General features: G+C 52.1%; 1 protein-coding gene across 6 annotated transcripts in view; it reads left to right on the top strand.

The window, feature by feature from the left end:
- Nucleotides 1–5,916: 5,916 nt before the first annotated feature.
- NETO2 (neuropilin and tolloid like 2) overlaps nucleotides 5,917–19,964 on the top strand; it is a 30,908-nt gene continuing 16,860 nt past the window's right edge. For 3 of the 6 annotated variants that reach the window (XM_087827370.1, XM_087827369.1, XM_087827367.1), the window contains exons 1-2: nucleotides 5,917–5,965; nucleotides 16,403–16,459. In XM_087827370.1, coding sequence (XP_087683496.1) covers nucleotides 5,932–5,965; nucleotides 16,403–16,459 — 91 coding nt within the window. In that variant the 5' untranslated portion in view covers nucleotides 5,917–5,931. Of the gene's footprint in view, nucleotides 5,966–6,610; nucleotides 6,638–13,498; nucleotides 14,397–16,402; nucleotides 16,460–18,508; nucleotides 18,673–19,964 lie in introns of those variants that run through there. The other 3 variants (XM_087827371.1, XM_087827368.1, XM_087827372.1) reach the window with 3 other exon arrangements.

Raw genomic sequence — 19,964 nt, 5'->3', positions numbered from 1 at the left:
TCTTGAAAAAGAGCAAGAAGCCCGGCTGGGCATGGCTCAGTGGTTGAGCATCGACCTAGGACCCAGGAGATCAAGGTTCAATTCGCCATCAGGGCACATGCCCGGTTGCGGGCTCGATCCCTCGTCAGGCGTGCAGGAGGCAGCCGGTCAATGACTCTCATCATTGATGTTTCTCTCTCTCCCTCTCCCTCTCTCTGAAATCAATAAAGGTTTTTTTTTTTTTTTTTAAAGTTGCTATCAGATACCAAAATTTAAGATAAAGTTACAACAATGAATACAAGTGTAGTATCAGTAAACAGACGGGTGGGTCAAAGACCTAAATGTGAAATGCAAATTCATAAGACTGTAGTATTTAATATACATAAATAAATTCATGACCCTGGGATTTGGTGCCTTATCCAAGTCACAACACAACCCGTAAAGGAAGCTTTTGATGTACTGGAGTACATTAAAATGAGTAACTTCTGTTCATCACAGACACTGTTAAAAGGGTGAAGAAACAAGCCATAAAATGAAAGAAAATGTTTTCAACATATATGACTGATTAGTGTTCAAAAATAGAGAAATTCTATACAATTATTTTTAAAAACAGCCCAGTAAAAAATTGGGCAAAAGTTTTGAACAACTATCCACCAAAAAAAAGGAAATCCAAGTAGTCAATGAACATATAAAAAGGTGTTCAACCTGATTATTAAGAAAAATTTAAATTATAACCTCACTGAGCCTGAACAGCGTGGCTCAGCGGTTGAGCATCGACCTAGGAGCCCGGAGATCGCCGTTTGATTCCCGGTCAGGGCACATGCCCGGGTTGCGGGCTCGATCCCCAGTCGCGCGTGCAGGAGGCAGCCGATCAATGACTCTCTCATCGTTGATGTTTCTCTCTCTCCCTCTCCCTCTCTCTGAAATCAATAAAGACATTTTAAAAAAATAAGTTATAACCTCACTGAGATGCCACTAAACACACACTAGGTTGGCAAATGGCGGTAACAGCTGGCAATAACCAAATGTTGGTGCAGATGTGGAGCAAGAGAGACCTTGCACACGCCTCGCGGACTTTATGAAGCAGTGTTGCTTTTCCTCTCGTTTCCTGAAGCTGAAGCTCTGGAAACTGTAACTCCACACTAACAGAAACCCTTGCACAGGGACACCAGGGTACAGGTGTACCAACAACCCTTGGTGTGGCGGGGGTCTAGCTTTTAATGGCTAAAAGCTATAAACTGTCAAAACCATCTGCCTGGATTTTTATGCAATGAAATACTGTGCAGCCATGACATTAATGATGTCCAGCTCTACCTAACGACTCACATCCACCTCATAAAGTTAAGCAAAAGGCAAGACACGCAAGCATGCACACAGCACGATACTGTTCATATAAAGTTCAAAATAGGGGGAAAGCTAGTTAAGCGCAAATTTTCAGCTGTGCAGGAGGTGACCTGCACAGTCGACCAACTGTATATTGTTTAATGATTCATTTACAGGTGGAAAACTCTAAAGGAGAGAATTTTACGCTTTGATATGATGGTTTCATGTTGTACAATTAGCTAGCATGCGTTTCAGTTGGAAGTAAACAGGTTTAAGCATAAATTAAACAGATCTCCTTTCAAAATGGGACTTGGGCTTTTGAGAAAAGATGCCACAGATGTTAGCAACCTTATTCTAAAAAATATAACTAGGACCTTTTGTCTGAGTTTTTTACAACCAAATGAAAGCAACTGGATGACCAGAAACTTTCCTGGTAAAGTTGAAATACTTTAGTAGTGGTATAGTAGGCAATGTTCCTTTAAATTTTTCCTGCTTTGGAATATGCTAAGCAGAAATTTGGAAACGAGTTTAGGTGACAGTTATTCAAAGAACCAGTTTTGACTCCCTGGAGGCAGCTCTTCTCCAGCATCATTAACACAGGAATCGCCCGGTGGGTGTGCTCAGCGTCGGGGCAGAGAGGTCGGGCTGGATCACCGGTCGGGGCACCAGCCCCAGTAGCGGGCTGGGTCCCCAGTACGGGGTGTGCAGGAGGCAGCCAATCGACGTCTCTCTTGCACTCCCCGTCATCTCTCTCTAAAATCAATAAAAACTGTGGTTTTTTCTAATCCTCACCAGAGGATATTTTTTTTCATTGCTTCTCAGAGAGAGTGGAAGGGGGGAGAGAGAGAAACATCAATGTGAGAGAAACACGGTGACTGGTTGCACTCACCCAACCAGGGCCAAGCCTGCAACCGAGGTACATGCCCTTGGCTGGAATCGAACCCAGGACACTTCAGTCCGCAGGCTGATGCTCTAACCACTGCGCCAAACTGGCCAGGGCAATAAAAACATTTTTTAAAGGAATAATTTGGGTTCATAAGTATATGGACTGAATTGTGCCCCCCTCCCCCATTCATATGTTGAAGCGCTAACCCCAAAGCCACCATATTTGGAGACAGGGCCTTAACGAGGTCATTAATGTTAAATGAGGTCATAGGCATGGGACCCTAATACAATAGGGCGAGTGCCCCTTATAAGAAGAGGAAAAGACATGAGAATGTGTGGGGCACACAGGAAGGGCCATGTGAAGACCCAGCAGGAAGTCTGCAGTCTGCAAGCCAGGACGAGAGTCTCCCCTTGACCTTGGACTTCCAGCCTCCAGAACTGTGGGAAAATAAACTTCTGTTGTTTAGGCCCCCGGTCTGCGGTATTTTGTTATGGCAGCCCAAACAGATTAATACAATGCATTAAAAAATTAACAATTTTCTTTTCCTTCCCTCAAAAACAAACAAACAAGAAACAGTTGTATGATCACAATGAGGTCTTCATACACTGAGGTGCTATAGGATCTGTTTTCCACTAAGTTTTCACATGGGAGTAGCCCTGTCTGCACCCTGTAATAAAAGCAGTGTGAGACTTCACCACAAACGGGTGTTCTCTACATCAGCCTGGGTGTGCGCAAACCCCTCTCCTTCCTTGGGTGCACCTGTGCTAGTGTGCCCAGGCTGCCGTGACGAAGCAGCACAGACTGGGTGGCTTGGGCGCCATGTATTTCTCACTGCTCTGGAGGCTGGGGGTCCCAGAGAAGGGTCCGAAGGCCGTTTCTGCGGAGGGCTCTCCTCTTGGCTGCAGGCTGCTGCCTTCTCGCCACGTCCTCGGCAGCCTCTCCTCCCTGCTGCACCCCTGGCGTCTCTTCTCACAAGGACACTAATCCTGTCAGGTCAGGGCCCCACTCTTTCTACTTCATTTAACCTTAGAGGCCCCATCTCCAAATACAGTCGCACTGGGGGGTTAGGACTCAACATAGGAGTTTTGAGGGAAATAAACATTCAGCCCACAGCTATTCCTGCCCATAACAACCTGCCTTACTAGGCTGTCATTTAATGAACGGTTAGAGTTCCCAAACTCTAGCAAAAAAAAAAAAAAAAGAGAAAAAACTGTTTCGTACCTGAGCATTGAGAGAAAACGCTGCATTTCTGTCATGATTTATTCTAAGAGCAAGTCAGTGCTACACACCACCACACAAGTGCTGCAGGAGCCTTGGCCAGAGAAAACCAAACTTAAACTGCAGGCACGATTCTGCGAGGAGCTGGAGAGGCTAGACCTGTGCCAGGAACCGTGGGCAGGATGTAATGAAGCCCCAGCACCTGGGAGCTGGCAGGTGACCCGGGAACAGGCTGGGTGCTCCTGGGTGGTCTTCCGGGAAATAACAGCTCGGATCCAGGCCTCCGCAGCTGAGCGCCCTGCCCGCTGCTCTCCTTTTGCGTTCGCTCGCATATGGCCACACAGCAGTGCCCGCTACACTCGAGCTCCACCGCATTCCTTGGAAGCTGCCCCAGACGTTCACCCTCCTGCATACAAAAGACAGGTGTCTTCGGAGGGAGCGGAGAAATGAACATCTCCACCCCCCTCCCTCTCCTCGGGATTCCACTCCCCAGCCAACACACCAGAGGAGAGAGGCGGTTCAGGGTCCATCAGATGGTGCCACCAGCGAGAGCGACCAGGCTGATGAAACCCGCCGTTGGCACGCATACTTTTTTAGTTACTACGGCTGCTCTCATCTCTCCTCTTTTATTACAGCCTCGACTCAACTGCCAGGTTCTTCCACTGTAAAGAACTATGCCTCTGGCCTCCTGAATCAAGTGCAGACTCCTCTGCCTCATACTCAAGCAAGGGTCTCCACCGCGAGGCCCACCACAGTCCACCGGGACTGCCGCTACGGAACACCACACTCCCCGACTGGCACGCTGGCCCTTCCCCGCCCCTCCGGCTCGCCAGCGCAGCCCTCCCTGCTGTGTGCACCCTCCTTCCCAGAGCAGTCACCCTCCCATGGCATCGCGCAGGCTCTTCCTCCATCGACGGCTGTGCACTGAGAACTGTCACCTTCAGAAGTGCACACGGCTCCTTCCTCCCAATGCTTCTTGTCCACCGTGGTCTGCGACTTAGAGTTAGTACTCTTATTGCTGCCCTAGTCTCCCAGTGTGTCACTTTATTACATTTGTGGAAAGGGCTCTTAAATATTTTATTTACTAGTTGGTTCTTATGTGCAATCTCAATACAACTTGTATTGTAGGTGACTTGTATGAGCCAAACATAACATCTCTGGCACCTCCCACGGCACATGGTAAAGGGATAAATACCTTGATATTTACCGTTGTTAAACAGTCTTCACTAGCCACCCCGTGGATAGTACTGGGCGCAGTTCTCCAAGGGATGGAAGGAAGGAGGGAAGACCTTGCATCGCCGGCAGGCTGTTTTCAGATACTGTCCCTAACCTGTTGGGCAAATATCTGGGGAGCTCCTACTGTGTGGGACACGGGCACCCGCGTTGCTGACTCCGGCGGGGCGTCCCCAGCAGCCACCGCTGCTTTCTGCGCCCGGGGAACACTCAGTGGGCACGTGCTGAGCGGACGCCTGTGCCCCGCCTTCAGGCGGCTCCTCACCGGGGGGGGGGGGCACGGGGGGCACATAAGCAAGTACCTGAGCGAGGTGGTTTCAGCGTGTGGTCCATTCCTGTGGAGGAAATCAAACCGGGTAGTTAATGCCGGTCAGTGTGCAGCAGTTTGCAAGTTGAGAGATTTTTATAGGCGGAGCCAAGGGGCCCCAAGAGCCTGGCCTAGTGGCTGGGGGAGCGCGGTCCTCCCTGCCGCGCGGCGCTGGACGGGCCCCCGCGCCCGGGCCCCGCGCCCCCGGGCACCTGCCGGAGGTGAGCCGAGGCCGGCGGGCGCCCGCGGAAGGGCGACCGGGGAGCGCCGCCGGGGCTCAGGCCACCCACCCGGGCTCGCGGCGGGTGACACGTCAGCCCGCGCGCCCCCGGGCCCCCGAGGCAGGCGGGGGAGCGGGGCTGGGCTGGGCAGTTTTGACCTTGAGCTGAGGTCCCAGGAGGCCGAGGAGTCGGTGCCGCTCTCCCGGGGCGCCGGCCTCCAGCCGCGGCGGTTCCCAGCCCATCCCGGGCGGGGGCGGCGACCCCGGGACCCCGGGACCCCGGGACCCCCGCCCGCCTGCCCCGCGCAGCAGCCGCGGGCGGAGGCGCCGCCCTCCGGGGGCGATTGGCCGGGAGGGCGCGAGGGGCGCGCGGGCGGGCGGGGCGGGACATGCGCGCAGGCGGCGCGGCCGGCACGCGGCGCTCGCGCTCCCCGCTTAAATGAGCCGGGGCTCCCCCGCCGCCGCCACTCGAGCCGGGCCCGCGCCGGTGCCGTCCCCGCGCCCGCGCCGCTCGGCACCGCGCCGGTCGATGGGACGGGGCGCCGGGGAGGGCGGAGGCGGCGCCCGTCGGGGGCGCGGGCAGCGCGGGGCCGCCGGGGCCCGGGGATGGGGCGCCGCGGGACCTGAGCGCAGCCCGCGGGGAGGCCGCCCGGCGGCCGCGATGGGTGCGGAGCTGAGCCGCCGCCGCGCCGGGCCGTGAGCGCCGCGCCCCCGCCGCCTCCTGCCGCCGCCCCGGCCCCGCGCGCAGCGCCGCGCGCCGGGAACATGGCCCTGGAGCAGCTCGGCTCGGTCCTCAAAGGTAAGCGCCCGGGGCCGCGGGCACGGCGCCCCCTGCGGGCCGAGGCCGGCGCCCCGTCCTCCGCCGCCCGCGCGCCTTTGTCTGCGGGCGCAGCGCGGGGCTCCCGGCGCTCCCGGCCCCGGTCGGGGGCGGGCAGGGCCGGCGGCGGGCGGTGCTTCGCAAAGTTGTGCGGTTCGCGTCCGTGCAGCGGAGGCCGGCGTCCCCCGACCGGTGATGACTAAGGCGGTGCGTGCGAACCGGGACGGCCCCGCCGCGCGTCGCCGGGCGGGTCTCCTCGAGCCCGCGGGGCCGGGGGCGGGACGGCCTGCGCGCCCGGCCGGGTCCCGCCCGCAGCGGCCCGGAGGCTGCGGCACCACTGCGGCCCCGCCGCCCGCCCGCCCCGCGCGGCCCGCACCTCGGCCCCGCCTGCCGCCCGGCCGGCCCTCCGCTGGGCCGGGGCGGCCGGGGCGGCCGGGGGCGGGCGCCGGAGCGCTCCTCGCGCGGCTGCTCGCCCGCGGGCGGGGGGCGCTTAGATTCAGGCGTCTGTGCGGAGATCGCCGAGACGACGATACAAAGTTGCTTGTGAAACTCGGGCCGAATAAATCCCGTTTCCAGTCCTCGGAGGAAAACGACCGCCGTGAAGGCTTCCCCTGCGGACTGACACCGAGCATCGCGCGGCTGTGCATTCGTAACGTTAGGAAGGAATTCTTTCTCACGGCGGGGAGCGCGTGGAGGAGGCGTTGTGTTCGTGTCGCGGGGCGCGATACTCGGGCAGTGACAGATGGTGGTGTTGCTGCCCTACTCCATACCAACACTTTTTTCGAATTTGTTTTTTAGAAAATTCAGTGTAATTTTGCGTTTAAATCTTAGTTGGGCAAGTATTCTACTCCAGATATTCCTACACTCATAGCTGAGATTTCAGTAATTGCATGTGAGACGTTGAATCGCCCAGCAGTACAGGGTAACCCAGGACTTTCCAGCTAGGGACTGTTTCCCAGTCACCCCATGAATTCCTAGCTGTTCCCTCACTCTATTAAATTGAAAACGCTGGCATGGATTCCGTATTTCCTCCCGTCTGTCGCTCCTCGGTTACATAGCCACAGCTTGGAGGTTAAGATTTTGTTTTACTCTTTAAAAATGCAGCATGCAGAATGGGATCTCGGTAGGACTCCCCGGAATTCCCCGCCTTGTCCCGGTTGCGGTGGGCTTGTCGTCGTCGTGACAGCCCATGGGAGTGGCCCGCGGGGAGAAGCCCCCGGATTTGGCGTAGGGCTTTGCCTGCGGAACTCGAGGAAGGCGGCCCCGAGCCCCGGTGGCGAGGGCGCAGCCTTCGCCTCGCTCGCTCGCGGGCGCGCACCGCCCTCTGCGGCCGCCGCGCGGAGCCGCAGCTGCTGCGCCTTTCGGGAGCGAAGCCCGCGGGCGGCGGGGAGGGCGGCGCGCGCGGCGCGACCCAGCCCGCACTGTGCCTACACGCTCAGGCGGAATCGTTGCTGTTGATGTCGTCGTAGGCTTACGAGGCAGAAAGCGGGCTCCTTTTACGTCTTCTAAAGTTTATGTGTCTGTGATTGTAAAGATGGGGATGGAAATAGCGGCCTGGAAAGATGCAGGAAATTAAAAGTTGATTCTGAGAAAGGAATCTGCTGGCACTGAGAAACGAGAGTAAAATATATCTACATCAGATTAAATGTATGTACATTAGAGTAAATGTATGCACATTAGATAAAAGTGTATGTACAGATATGGCAAAGACTGATACAAAAGTTGCTGCTGATACTCCTATTAATATTAATGACCAAATAAGTCCTATTTCCAGTCCTCAGAGGAAAACCCACCACCAGTGGAGTCTTCTCTTGTCCCTACTGATTGGAATTGGTACATCACTGGCTCTCCCCACCTCCCATTTGTATCACTTGATTTTTTTTTTAACCAACTGCATGTGTTACCTATACAAAAATTGATATTTTAAGTTAAAAGAAATTACCTTTTAAAAATACTGGCTTTTTCCGGAACTGCCATTGATTGTGAGTGCTCGGATGTGGGAACATATCTTGTAAGTAAGGGGAATGGCTTTAACATGGAGAGCTTCTCATCGGAACCAGTTACTTAACATTTGCATAATTATAGGTATTACCTACTAAAGCCTTGTTTGAAATGTTGTGGTCAGTTTCTGCTAAAACAAATTGGCCATAATGAGTGTGTGAGCTTTTAAGTAGAAGGTAGTTTCTTTAATATTTCATTGATTCTTTCTGTTCTACTTTCAACAGTGAGAACAAAAGAACAACTCTTGGCTTTTTAAACCTTCCCCATATTGTTACAAGTAAACAAATCACTTGGAATTGCTTGCGATCACTCCAGGCTTTATACAGTTTGACTTACCGTCTGTCAAAGTTAAGCATTGTAGTCACATGAACAGTTATATCAGGATTATAACGCATTGTCTCACAGTCTTTATTCATGCTGCACACTGGCTGCAGGAGAATCCTATTAGACTTCGTTATATTTAAATCTGTAAACTGTGATTAAATTTATGGTGTGATAAAGCATAAATATCCCTCGGCACTATATTTGAAAAATCTTACATGAGACTGTAACAGATATCAACCCCTGTCCTTAATTCTTAAGCCTCATATTTAAGTAAACAATACAGAAATACATGCATACCGAAAAGCTATCCCTTTCTCCTTTTTTATTGAATTTATCAGGATGACATTAGTTAATAAAATTATGTAGGTTTCAGGCTCTATAATACTCATCTGTGTATTGCATTGTATGTTCAACACCCCAAGTCAGGTCCCCTTCCATCACCATTTGTCCCCCCTTTGCCCGGTTCACCTCCCCACCCCTTCCCTCTGGTCATCACCAGACTGTTGTCTGTGTCTGTGAGTTGTTTTTTCCTTAGTCCCTTCACCTTTTTCACCCGGCCCCCCACCCTCCCCTCTGACAGCTCAGTCTGTTCTCTGTGTCTGTGAGTCTGTTTCCATTTTATTTTGTTCACTAGATTCCACATAGGAGTGAGATCATGTGGTACTTGTCTTTCTCTGCCTGGCTTATTTCACTCAGCATAATGCTCCCCAGGTCCCTCCATGCTGTGCTGTCCCAAAGGGTAAGATGTCCTCCTTTTTTTCTGTAGCCCAGCAGTATTCCACGGTGTGACTGTCCCACAGCTTTTTTATCCACTCGTCTACTGACGGGCACTTGGGCTGCTTCCAGCTCTTAGCTATTGTAAATTGTGCTGCTATGAACATCGGGTGCCTATATTCTTTCTGATTAGTGTGTCAGGATTCTTAGGATACATTCCTAGAAGTGGGATCACTGGGTCAAAAGGCAGCTCCTTTTTTAATTTTTTGAGGAACCTCCACACTGTTTTCCACAGTGGCTGCCCCAGTCTGCAGTGCACCGGGGTCCCCTTTCCCCACACCCTCGCCAGCACATGTCATTCGTTGATTTGCTGATGGAGCCGTTCTGGCAGGTGTGAGCGACACCTCATTGTGGTTTTCATTTGCATCTCTCATGATTAGTGAGGTTGAGCATTTCTTCACATGTCTCTTGGCCTCTGTACGTCCTCTTTGGAGAAGTGTCTATTCAGGTCCTTTGCCCGTTTTTTAAGTGGATCGTGTGTCTTCCTTTTGTTAAGTTGTATGAGTTCCTTATATATTTTGGATATTAACCCCTTAGTAGATGTGTCGTTGGCAAATATGTCCTCCCAGACAGTGGGCTCCCTTTTCGTTTTGTTGAGGGTTTCTTTTGCTGTGCAGGAGCCTTATAGTCGATGTCGTCCCATTTGTTTAGTTTCTCCTTGGTTTCTCTCGCCCTAGGAGATGTGTTGGTGAACATATTGCTACCAGAGGTGTCTGAGACTGTGCTGCCTCTGCTTCCCTCTAGGATTTTTATGGCTTCATGTCTTGCATTTAAGTCTTATCCGTTTTGAGTTTGTTTTTGTGTATGGTGTAGGTTGGTGGTCTAGTTTCATTTTTTTGCATGTACCTGTCCAATTTTCTCAACACCATTTATTGAAGAGACTGTCTTTACTCCATTGTTGCTCTCACCTCCTTTGTCAAATATTAATTGACCATAATGAAGTGGGTCGATTTCTGGGTTCTCTGTTCTGTTCCATTGATCTATATGCCTGTTCTTGTGCCAGTACCGGGCCGTTCTGATTACAGTGGTTTTGTAGTATAACTTGATATCTGGTATTGTGATCCCTCCAACTTTGTTCTTCTTTCTCAGGATTGCTGCAGCTATTCGGGGTCTTTTTTGGTTCTGTATAAATTTTTGTAATATTTGTTCTACATCTGTGAAATATGCCGTTGGTATTTTAATTGGGATTGCATTGAATTTATAGATTGCTTTGGGTAGTGTGGACATTTTAATGATGTTAATTCTTCCAATCCATGAGCATGGTATATTCTTCCACTAGTTATATCTCCCTCTATCTCTTTTCACATCTTGTAGTTTTCCGAGTACAGGTCTTTTACCTCCTTGGTTAAGATTATTCCTAAGTATCTTAAATTTTTTGTTGCAATGGTAAATGGGATTGTTTTCTTAGCTCCCCTTTCTGATAGTTCCTTATTAGTGTATAAAAATGCAACTGATTTCTGAATATTAATCTTGTATCCTGCTACTTGCCTGAATTCATCGGTCAGTTCTAGTAGTTTTTTGGTGGAATCTTTAGGGTTTTCTATGTACAATATCATGTCATCTGCAAGTTATGACAGTTTTACTTTCTCCTTTCCAGTTTGGATGCCTTTTGTTTTTTATTCTTGTATGATGGCTGTGGCCAGGACTTGAGTACTGTGTTGAAAAAGGGTGGTGAAAGCGGACATCCCTGAGGGAATCACTTTTTGCCCGTTGAGTATGATGTTGGCTGAGGGTTTGTCGTATATGGCCTTTGTTATGTTGAGGTATGATCCCTCTATTCCCACAAAATGGGTGCTGGATTTTGTCGAATGCTTTTTCTGCATCTATTGATATGATCATATGACTTCTGCCCTTCATTTTGTTTATGTATCACATTTGTTGATTTCTGAATATTGTACCAGCCTTGCATCCCCGGAATAAATCCCACTTGGTCGTGGTGTATGATCTTTTTAATGTATTGTGGATCCATTTTACTAGTATTTTGTTGTGGATTTTAGCCTAATGTCCATCAGAGATACTGGCCTATAATTTTCTTTCTTTGCAGTGTCTTTATCTGGTTTTAGAATTAGGATAGTCCTCAGAGGAACCCTTATGAGGAGCACTAAAAACAAAAACAACAGGCAAGGGCAGGGTGGCTCTAATGGGTCAGGGGCCTCACCCTCTCCATGGCTCATCAGAGGCTGGGGAAAACCAACGCTTTTTCATCTATTTGTTATGTCAGTCACAAAATTACAGCATGGACTGATCTGAAAGTTCACATTTTCCTAGTCAGAATGGCATGTCACTTTAAATCGGCCTAGAGTAATACATTGGAAATGACAGCACCTCGTGGGTGAGAAGATATCAGACAACCCCCAGAGTGTGACCTGGTCGTGGTAAGGTTTGATGGCAGTTGCCGTGGTGTCTAAGAAAGACTTCTGTGTGATTAGAGCAGACGCGCTGCTCTGGCAGGAGCATGCGCTAGCGAGGTTGTCACATTCTGCCCCAAAGAGGAAACACTTTTTCTACAGTTACGTTTCTCCTAAGAGTGGTTGGCACTGTGGGCGGCACACATAGGCTGGAGTGACCCCAGAGACCCCCAAGGCCTTTCTTCCTTCTTAACTGATCATTAAAATGGAGTTTGATTAAGCTGGGGTACTTTTCTGCTCTTAGGAACACAGTTCATGGAAAAAAGTTACTATGACTGAAGGTCCTCTGTGGACTCCAGAGGGACTGACTTCATTCTGATTCCGTGATCGAGACGAGCAAGGAGCAGGGAGAGCGGTGGGGCGGTGGTTACACTCTGACACCTCCTGATAGATTTAACGCACCTTATGTTCACCACTTAAAACAGGAAGACTTAGGAAGACACACAGTCCAGCTTGGGAAAGGGAGAGTAGTGACTGAGTCTCTGAAAAAAAAAAAAAAATCAGTTATTTTCCTGTCCAGAGAAAAAGAAGCTGGGTCACCTGTGTGGTGCAGTCCACCCAGAGGTGTGCCTGTGAGTCTGTCCATGCAGGGCTCTGCTGTGTGTGGTGGTCACAAGGAGGACATCCCAGGGTAGCGCTCAGTCACACCCTGTCGTCACCCAGTGTTGTTGCGTGCAGGCGTCTTCTAGTCCCTGGAGGGGCAGCAGTGAATCAGGCACAGCAGGCCCCTCTTTCTCGCAGGAAGAGACCGATAAACAACAAGAACATACCAGCTAATAGAAGTAATGACATTAGCAATTATTTGTATAATAAAACAGGATGGAGGGGAAATGTGTGGCTTCTTTAGAAGCCGGGAAGGCCTCTCAGGGCCCTAACAACAGGAAGGAGCCAGCCGCGCAGAGAGATTTAGGCTGAAGGAATAGCTGACCCCTAAGGCAAGAATTAGCCTGGCGTGTGGGAGTGACAGGGAGAGCGGCCTGCGGAGCGAGGTGGCTGTCGAAGGTCGGGGTGGTCAGGTCCCAAATCACATGGCCTCTGCTCTCAGCATGCAGTTTGGTTGTTCCCAGTATAATGGGACTCTGTTGGAAGATTTGTAAAAGGCTGTGACATAATCTGAACGATGTTCTGAAAGGATCCCTGGCTGCTGAGTACAGGAGAGACGAGGTGACCGTGGTGCAAACGGCCCGTGGTCTCCCAGTCTCCATTTGACCCCTCAGTCATTCGCTAAGCACATGCATCACCCCAAATAAAAGCTAGATTTCCCCGGTTTCCTTGTAGGATTAGGTGTGGCTGTGGGACTAAGTCTGACTAGTAAATTTGTGTTCCACTTGGGGAAGTGGTCTTGTTTTTGTTTAGTTAGAATTTTTTATTTTGCCATCAATTGTAGATTCCGGGCAAGTGTTTTTAAAGGGAGGAGGGAAGCTGTGCTGAAGCTAGAATGGCCGACACTCACCGTCCACACTGGACCAGAAGGCGACCTCGGAGATGAGAGTCAGACACCTGAACAGCCAGGTGGAAGGCGGGTAGGCCTCCGGAAACGGCCTAGCCTTCACCTAGCCCTTCACTACTTATCGCAGTTTCACTTGACAGGGAAACACACTCTGTCTTGTTGAAGCCATTAGTTGAAGCTCCCTGTTGCTCACGCCAAAACCCACATGAACGTCACGGAGTGTGCAGGGCGCGTGAAAGAGCAGGACCAGGCGGGGAGGGCTGGTGGCGAGTCACGGCGGGGAAGTCTGGATGTGGTCAAATAGAATTAATCGGTGGGGACGCTGTAAGACTAGACAGCAGGGCATCCCGAGCATTTCCAAAAGCGACCACCAGCCTCTGCCCACCCTCTGCCCCTCCCTGTCCATCTTGGCCCGGCCTCGCCCTGCAGCCACCGAAGGAGACCAGTCGCCTGCTTGGTTCCTTTCCGGACCCTGTCTTGTCTTACTGCAGTGGTGTTCAGGTGTGGCCCCAGGGCCAGCAGCCTCAGTGTCACTGGGGCACTTGTTCAAATGCAAGTTCCCGGCCCCACCCCACGCCTGCCGGGCCAGGATCTGTAGGACGCCCCCCCCATCTGTGTGTTACTGGCCGCCTGGTGGTCACGATGCAGCCTCGCCTCTGAGGGCCGCTGCCCCGGGGACTCTGAAGGCTCACAGGGAAGGGCGTTTGTACATTTTAAAGACTTGGTACAAGATCCAGTGGCACAAGGTGTACGTCCCCTGTGTCCTAACCAACACCAGACGGGACTAACGACAGAACCAAGCACCACACCAGCGCTTCCTGTACTGACGAGGCCCCGCGTCCGCGCTAGAGGAGTTTGTTTTTCTATGTAACAGCAACAACCGATTTACAGAGACCCGTGTGCACAACTTGGGGGAAACTTTATTATGATCAGGAATCAGAATGATTAATAGTCACACCGTCCTTAATGGTTGTGCACATTTGCCCGATTCTTTATGAATCATTTTCACATTCAGTGGCACAGATCAGTTGTGAATAGTTTTTTTAACTTGGGGGAAAAAATAAAATTGTGAGCAGTCCCCTGCATAAAGTAGGAAAGAAATATAGGTTTATTTGGTCTTGTCATTTTATTTTTACAACGATTGTTCCGCCTTAGTTGTGTGTTCTATGCAGATTTCATGAATGAGATATTTCACACGGCCAGAGTTTTATTGGTCATCACGGAACATAATTTTCCCGGCACCGCTCATCCGTCTGCCGTCGTGTTCCTGATGCCCCTGGTTTCAGCTGCTGCTTTCTTACCGGCCCCGTCTGCCGGGCTTCGTGTGACTTGCTCGTGTGCTGTGAGTGATGAGTGGAAACCAGGGCATTGTCGCACCCTCGACGCGGGAGGAAAGGCGCACAGCACACCGCTTGGACCAGTTCGTGTCCGAGTGGGAGGCTGTCTCATGTCCTGAGTAGGTGTGTCCTCTAGTGAGACAAACGGATACAAACGGGTTGTCGGGGCTCTCACGCTCCCCTGGGTTTCTTCGTGATTGTCAGTCTTCTGTTTTTAAAAAATGGCTGCTTCCGGCCCCATTCCTCCCACTGGCCCAGGGCAGAGGCGGAGGAGCCTGAGGAAGGTGGTTCCCACAGAGCCCGAGGTCCTCACACTGCAGCCCGGGCGGAGGGGAGGGCTGGGGAGAGAATCGAGGGAAGGAGACGGGTCGGCAGGACCCGGGAGCCAGAGCTGACGGGCGGACGATTAGGTGGCGAACAGCTGAGGGACGAGCTGGCTTCGCGCTGGTGACGGGGTTGCTGCTCAGCGCTCGCCGTTGAGTGCGTCACGCAGGGCGGTCGGCCGTCGCTTGCCCAGCAGCCCCTTAGTGTCCCCACCGCTCACCCCTCACCCCCTGTCCTCACCCATCTCACCAGACATTGTGACCTTCGCTGCCTAGGTGACCCTCCCTCTTCCCCTGACCCTCCCCGGCTCCCAGGAGTGTTGGTCTGAAAGACGTGACAGTGTTGCTCTAGTTTAAAAACTCTCGGTGGCTTCTCATGGTCAAAAGCCCAGGCTCCTTAGGGTGGCACTCAGCACCCCCTACATCCGCCCTCGCCGTCCACCCCCGTGCACCCTGCCTGCGGCCGCGGGCTCTGTCCCTCCTGCGTGTGTCACCTGCGCCTGCAGGTGCGCGGCGCCCTTACGGCCGCGCTCGGCTCGCTCTGTCTCCCTCTCCCGGGCTGATGTCCTGCAAGGCCCAGCAGCTTATTCCTTCTTTTTCTGGAATTTTCCTCACTCTGTTCTCAGCCCGAGTGGAATGAATGGTTCCCTCCTGTCTTCCATTTCAAATTCTGTGCGGCCGGGTCACCTCCTCCTGCCCTCGTCCCGGACGCCGCCTTTGCCGGCGCCGGGTGGCCCCCTGTAGGGTGCTAGCTCGTCGGGACACCTGTCATTTCCTCAGCAGCTTGCCTAGCACGTGAAAGTGCTGCGCCCCCGCGCCAGCTCCGCCGTCTTCGCAACGACCGTGTGAGCTTGGTGCCAGCAGGACCGCATGCGCCCACCCCAGGCTGCACGTTAGGACTGAGCTCCGGCCCGCGGCGGGTGCGTGGCGGGTGCGGACCCGGCGCCTCACCTGCTGCGCTGTTTCTCCTCCCTGCGGTGTCCTCACCCCCGCCCTCGTCCCCGCCCTCGCCCCCGCCCTCGCCCTTGTCCCCGCCCTCGCCCGTTCCGTAAGCGCTCCTGCCCGATCGGGAACCCGCGTCCGCACAGGACTGTGGGGCAGGCCGCGAGTGGATCTCTCTTGAAGGGGACCGTGAAAGATGCTGGGGCACCATTTATAAAAACGAGATGCCTAAAAGACTCTTCAAAACATAAAGTAATTCATTACGTTGTTGATTCTCAGAAATGTTCAACTTGGGCGAAAAGAGCTTCATTTTCTAGGCGCTAGTAGCCCTGGTAAGAAGGCCTCGGCCTCGGACGGCACAGCCGTAAGGCGCCTTGAATTGGTTTCCAGGAGGCTGCTGCCCCCTTACTTCTGTCTTTATTATGAATGTTCTCTAATGTCAGGTCATCTAATTGAATTTTTGCTGGCACAGTACGTCGCAGGGCTGGCCGCGAAGCATTGGAGCTCGGAGATGGACTACAGTACATGCGGGAATAATTGGGGTCAGCAGAATTTGTTGTAAAAAATAAAAAGTGTGTGTTCTTTTAATCCATCACACACTGAAACGTGCTTTAAGTGCCACGCGTGCTCAGGGCTTGTATAAATGAGAACAGTGCCAGTTATGTTTTCTCTTGGGTTGTCTTCGGTGTCAAGTAGTTCATCAGAACAGAACATTTGACCCTGAAAAACCTTGAGGGTGAATGTTAGTAAGAAACTGTGGTTTTAGTTCCTCTTTTTCCGTCAGCGGATTTTCCTTACAAACTGAGCAGAATGTGGCCGAGATTCAGTATCTTGACTTCTCTTCTCTGTTCTTTCTCCAGTGTTGTTAGTAACAGTGCTGGTGGTGGAAGGGATCGCCGTGGCCCAGAAGACCCAAGGTAAAGTGCTCGCGGTGACGGCAGGGCGGGGGCTCGTCCGGAAGGGCTCCAGTGCTGGGGGCCCGTCCTGCCATCCCCCTGGGGTGTCCCCGTGGCCTGAGGCACTGTCGCCCTGTCAGCCTTGGCTTCACTGGGTTGAGCCGCAGTCAACCAGAGTAAACTGTCAACGTGAAGTCTTGCCCTGAGAAATTTTAAAAATAGGCGTCACTAGGAAGTCCTAGCATGCTGTGGATTTTGTCCAAACGTTAAGTGGGGGTCCTGCTCTCTGAGGAAGCAGAAATAAAAATCCATTTTTCCTACGTTAGACAAATGACACAGCTCCATCGGCGTGGAGCCCTGGGACCTGTGTGGGTGTCCCTGTTTATGGAAGGGCAGCGAGTGGGGTTCCTGAGCCGGATTTTCACGTCAGAGTCTAGTACATTTCTTCTAGCACCTGACTTAGTTTTATTTTCATCAAAGTTACACCTGCACGTGACAGAAATCTAGGCACTCTGAAACTTCCGTGAGGAGGACTCCGAGCCCCATGCGGCCCCCCACATCCGGCTCCGGGGAGGTCCCCACTGTCTTGGCTGATCCTTTTGGTATTTCCCTGCCTTTTTCTTTCTTTGATTTTGTTTGTGTTTTTGTTGTTGTTGTTGTTAATCGTCACCCGAGGTATTTTTCTATTACTTTTTAGAAAGAGTGGAAGGGAGGTGGGGTGGGGGGAGAGAGAGTGAGAGAGTGAGCATGCTCCACGAGAGACACTTTGATCAGTTGCCTCCCGCACACGCCCTCGCCGGGGTCAGGGATCAAACCTGCAACCCAGGTACGTGCCCTTGATGGGAATCGAACCCGTGACCCTTCAGTCCCAAGGTCGACGCTCTAACCACTGAGCACACACCAGCGCTCCCTGCCCGTTTCTAAATAACGTGCTTGCGGCGGCTGCCTCTTAGTTACTTCGGCCTTAGGTGTCAGGCGACGATTCCCACGGGAAGGGGACAGTGCAGCTCTCCCAGCGCTTCCCGCCGCCACTCGCCCGGTACCCTACCCGCGGGGCCCTCTGCGAGCGTTTTCTGCCTGAAGACTCTGCCCTTCAGCGTAGGAGACGCTCCTGCCCTTTTCCTTTCCCTGCCCCGCGCTGAGTGCTCCAGAGCGGTGCCGTCCCGCCAGTGGCGGCGGGCGTGTGGTGCTGCGTTTGGTGGGGCTGCAGGGGCACACGTGTGCAGGGGCTGCAGAGGCACACGTGTGCAGGGGCTGCAGGGGCCCACGTGTGCAGGGGCTGCAGGGGCGCACGTGTGCAGGGGCTGCAGGGGCGCACGTGTGCAGGGGCTGCAGGGGCCCACGTGTGCAGGGGCTGCAGAGGCGCACGTGTGCAGGGGCTGCAGAGGCGCACGTGTGCAGGGGCTGCAGAGGCGCACGTGTGCAGGGGCTGCAGGGGCCCACGTGTGCAGGGGCTGCAGAGGCGCACGTGTGCAGGGGCTGCAGGGGCACACGTGTGCAGGGGCTGCAGGGGCCCACGTGTGCAGGGGCTGCAGAGGCGCACGTGTGCAGGGGCTGCAGAGGCGCACGTGTGCAGGGGCTGCAGAGGCGCACGTGTGCAGGGGCTGCAGGGGCCCACGTGTGCAGGGGCTGCAGAGGCGCACGTGTGCAGGGGCTGCAGGGGCGCACGTGTGCAGGGGCTGCAGGGGCCCACGTGTGCAGGGGCTGCAGGGGCGCACGTGTGCAGGGGCTGCAGGGGCCCACGTGTGCAGGGGCTGCAGGGGCGCACGTGTGCAGGGGCTGCAGGGGCGCACGTGTGCAGGGGCTGCAGGGGCGCACATGTGTAGAACAGCAGGCAGTTGCTCGGGAAGTTGGGGGGGAAGGAGAATGCTGCTCTCTTGCTGTGATTCATGTTTGTGTTGTTGTTGTTTTACATTTATCTTTATTGCTGAAAGTATTACAAATATCCCCCTTTTCCCCCCATTGATCCCCTCCATCCTGTACCCCTGCCCCCAAGCCTTCACCCCACTATTGTGTTTCCATGGGTTATGCACATGTGCATATAAGTTCTTTTGTTAATCTCTCCCCACCCACCCCCGCCTTCCCTCTGAGATCCCCCAGTCTGTTCCATGTTTCTGTGTGTCTGGATCTATTTTGTTCATCTGTTTATTTTGTTCATTAGATTCTACATATGAGTGACAGGCTTATTTCACTCAGCATAATACACTCCAGGACCCACTATGCTGTCTCATAGGGTAAGAGATCCTTCTTCTGTACAGCTGCATAGTATTCCATGGTGTAAATGTCCCAGAAGATGCTTGATATGATTTCAGTCTTCTTGTAGAGACCTGTTTTGTGCCCTAACCTGTGGTCCATCTTTGAGAATGTCCCATGTGCACTTGAGGAGAATGCCTATCCTGCAGTTTTAGAGGGAAATGTTCTTTACATGTCAATTAAGTCCATCTGACCTAGTGTGTCAGTTAGAGTCACTGTTTCCATGTTGATTTTTTTGTCTGGAAGATCTATCCAGTGAAGTCAGTGGGGTGTTAAAGTCTCCTACTGTGACTGCATTGCTGTCGATCTCACCTTTAAAGTCCTCCGGAAGTTTTTTTTCCCAGCCTGTGTGAGTCTTGTTCTGAGGTGGGTCTCTTGTAGACAGCATATGTTTGGGTCTTGTTTTCTTATCCATTCAGCTACCCTATGTCCTTTGATTGGAGCATTTAACCCATCTACAGGTTATTATTGGTAGGTGCTTGTCTATTGCCATTTTAATTCTTTATGCCTATGTTTCTCTTTCTCTATTTCAACTTCTTATTACAGCAGTCCCTTTAACATTTCCTGCAGTGCTGGTTTGGTGGTGATAAACTCCTTTAGCGTTTTTATTTTTTGTCTGGGAAGCTCTTTATTTCACCATCTATTTTGAATAATAGCCTTGCTGGACAGAGTAGTCTTGGTTTCAGATCCTTGCTTTTCATTACCTTGAATACTTCATGCCATTCCCTTCTGGCCTGTAGAGTTTCTGATGAGAAGTCAGTTGACAGCCTTATGGGAGCTCCTTTGTAGGTAACAGATTGCTTTTCTCTTGCTGCCTTTAAGATTCTCTCTGTCTTGAATTTTGGGCGTTTTAATTACGATGTGTCTGGGTGTGGGCCTCTTTGGGTTCTTCTTGCTTGGGACTCTCTGTGCTCCTGAACTTGTGTGACTTTTTCCTTGTCTAGGTTAGGGAAGTTTTCTGCCATTATTTCTTCAAACAGGTTCTCTAATTCTTGCTTACTTTCTACAATTTCTGGAACTCCTATGATGCAAATATTGTTACGTTTGATGTTGTCCCACAGCTCCCTTAGACTGTCCTCCTGATTTTAATTGTTTTTTCTTTTTGGTTCTCTGAGTGATTTTTTCTACCCTGTCTTCTAATTTGCTGATCAAATCCTCAGCTTCCCGTAATCTGCTGTTTATTCCTTCCAAGGTATTTTTTTTATTTCTGCTATGTCATTCTTAGTTTCCTTCATAGTTTCCCTATTTTTTCTCATGCTGTTGAGCATCCTTA

This window comes from Miniopterus natalensis, chromosome 18 (assembly GCF_054644295.1).
Source record: "Miniopterus natalensis isolate mMinNat1 chromosome 18, mMinNat1.hap1, whole genome shotgun sequence".
In the NCBI taxonomy this organism is placed as follows: domain Eukaryota; kingdom Metazoa; phylum Chordata; class Mammalia; order Chiroptera; family Miniopteridae; genus Miniopterus; species Miniopterus natalensis.
The sequence above is the reverse complement of the archived record's forward strand: the minus strand, read 5'-3'. Positions and strand labels throughout refer to the sequence as shown.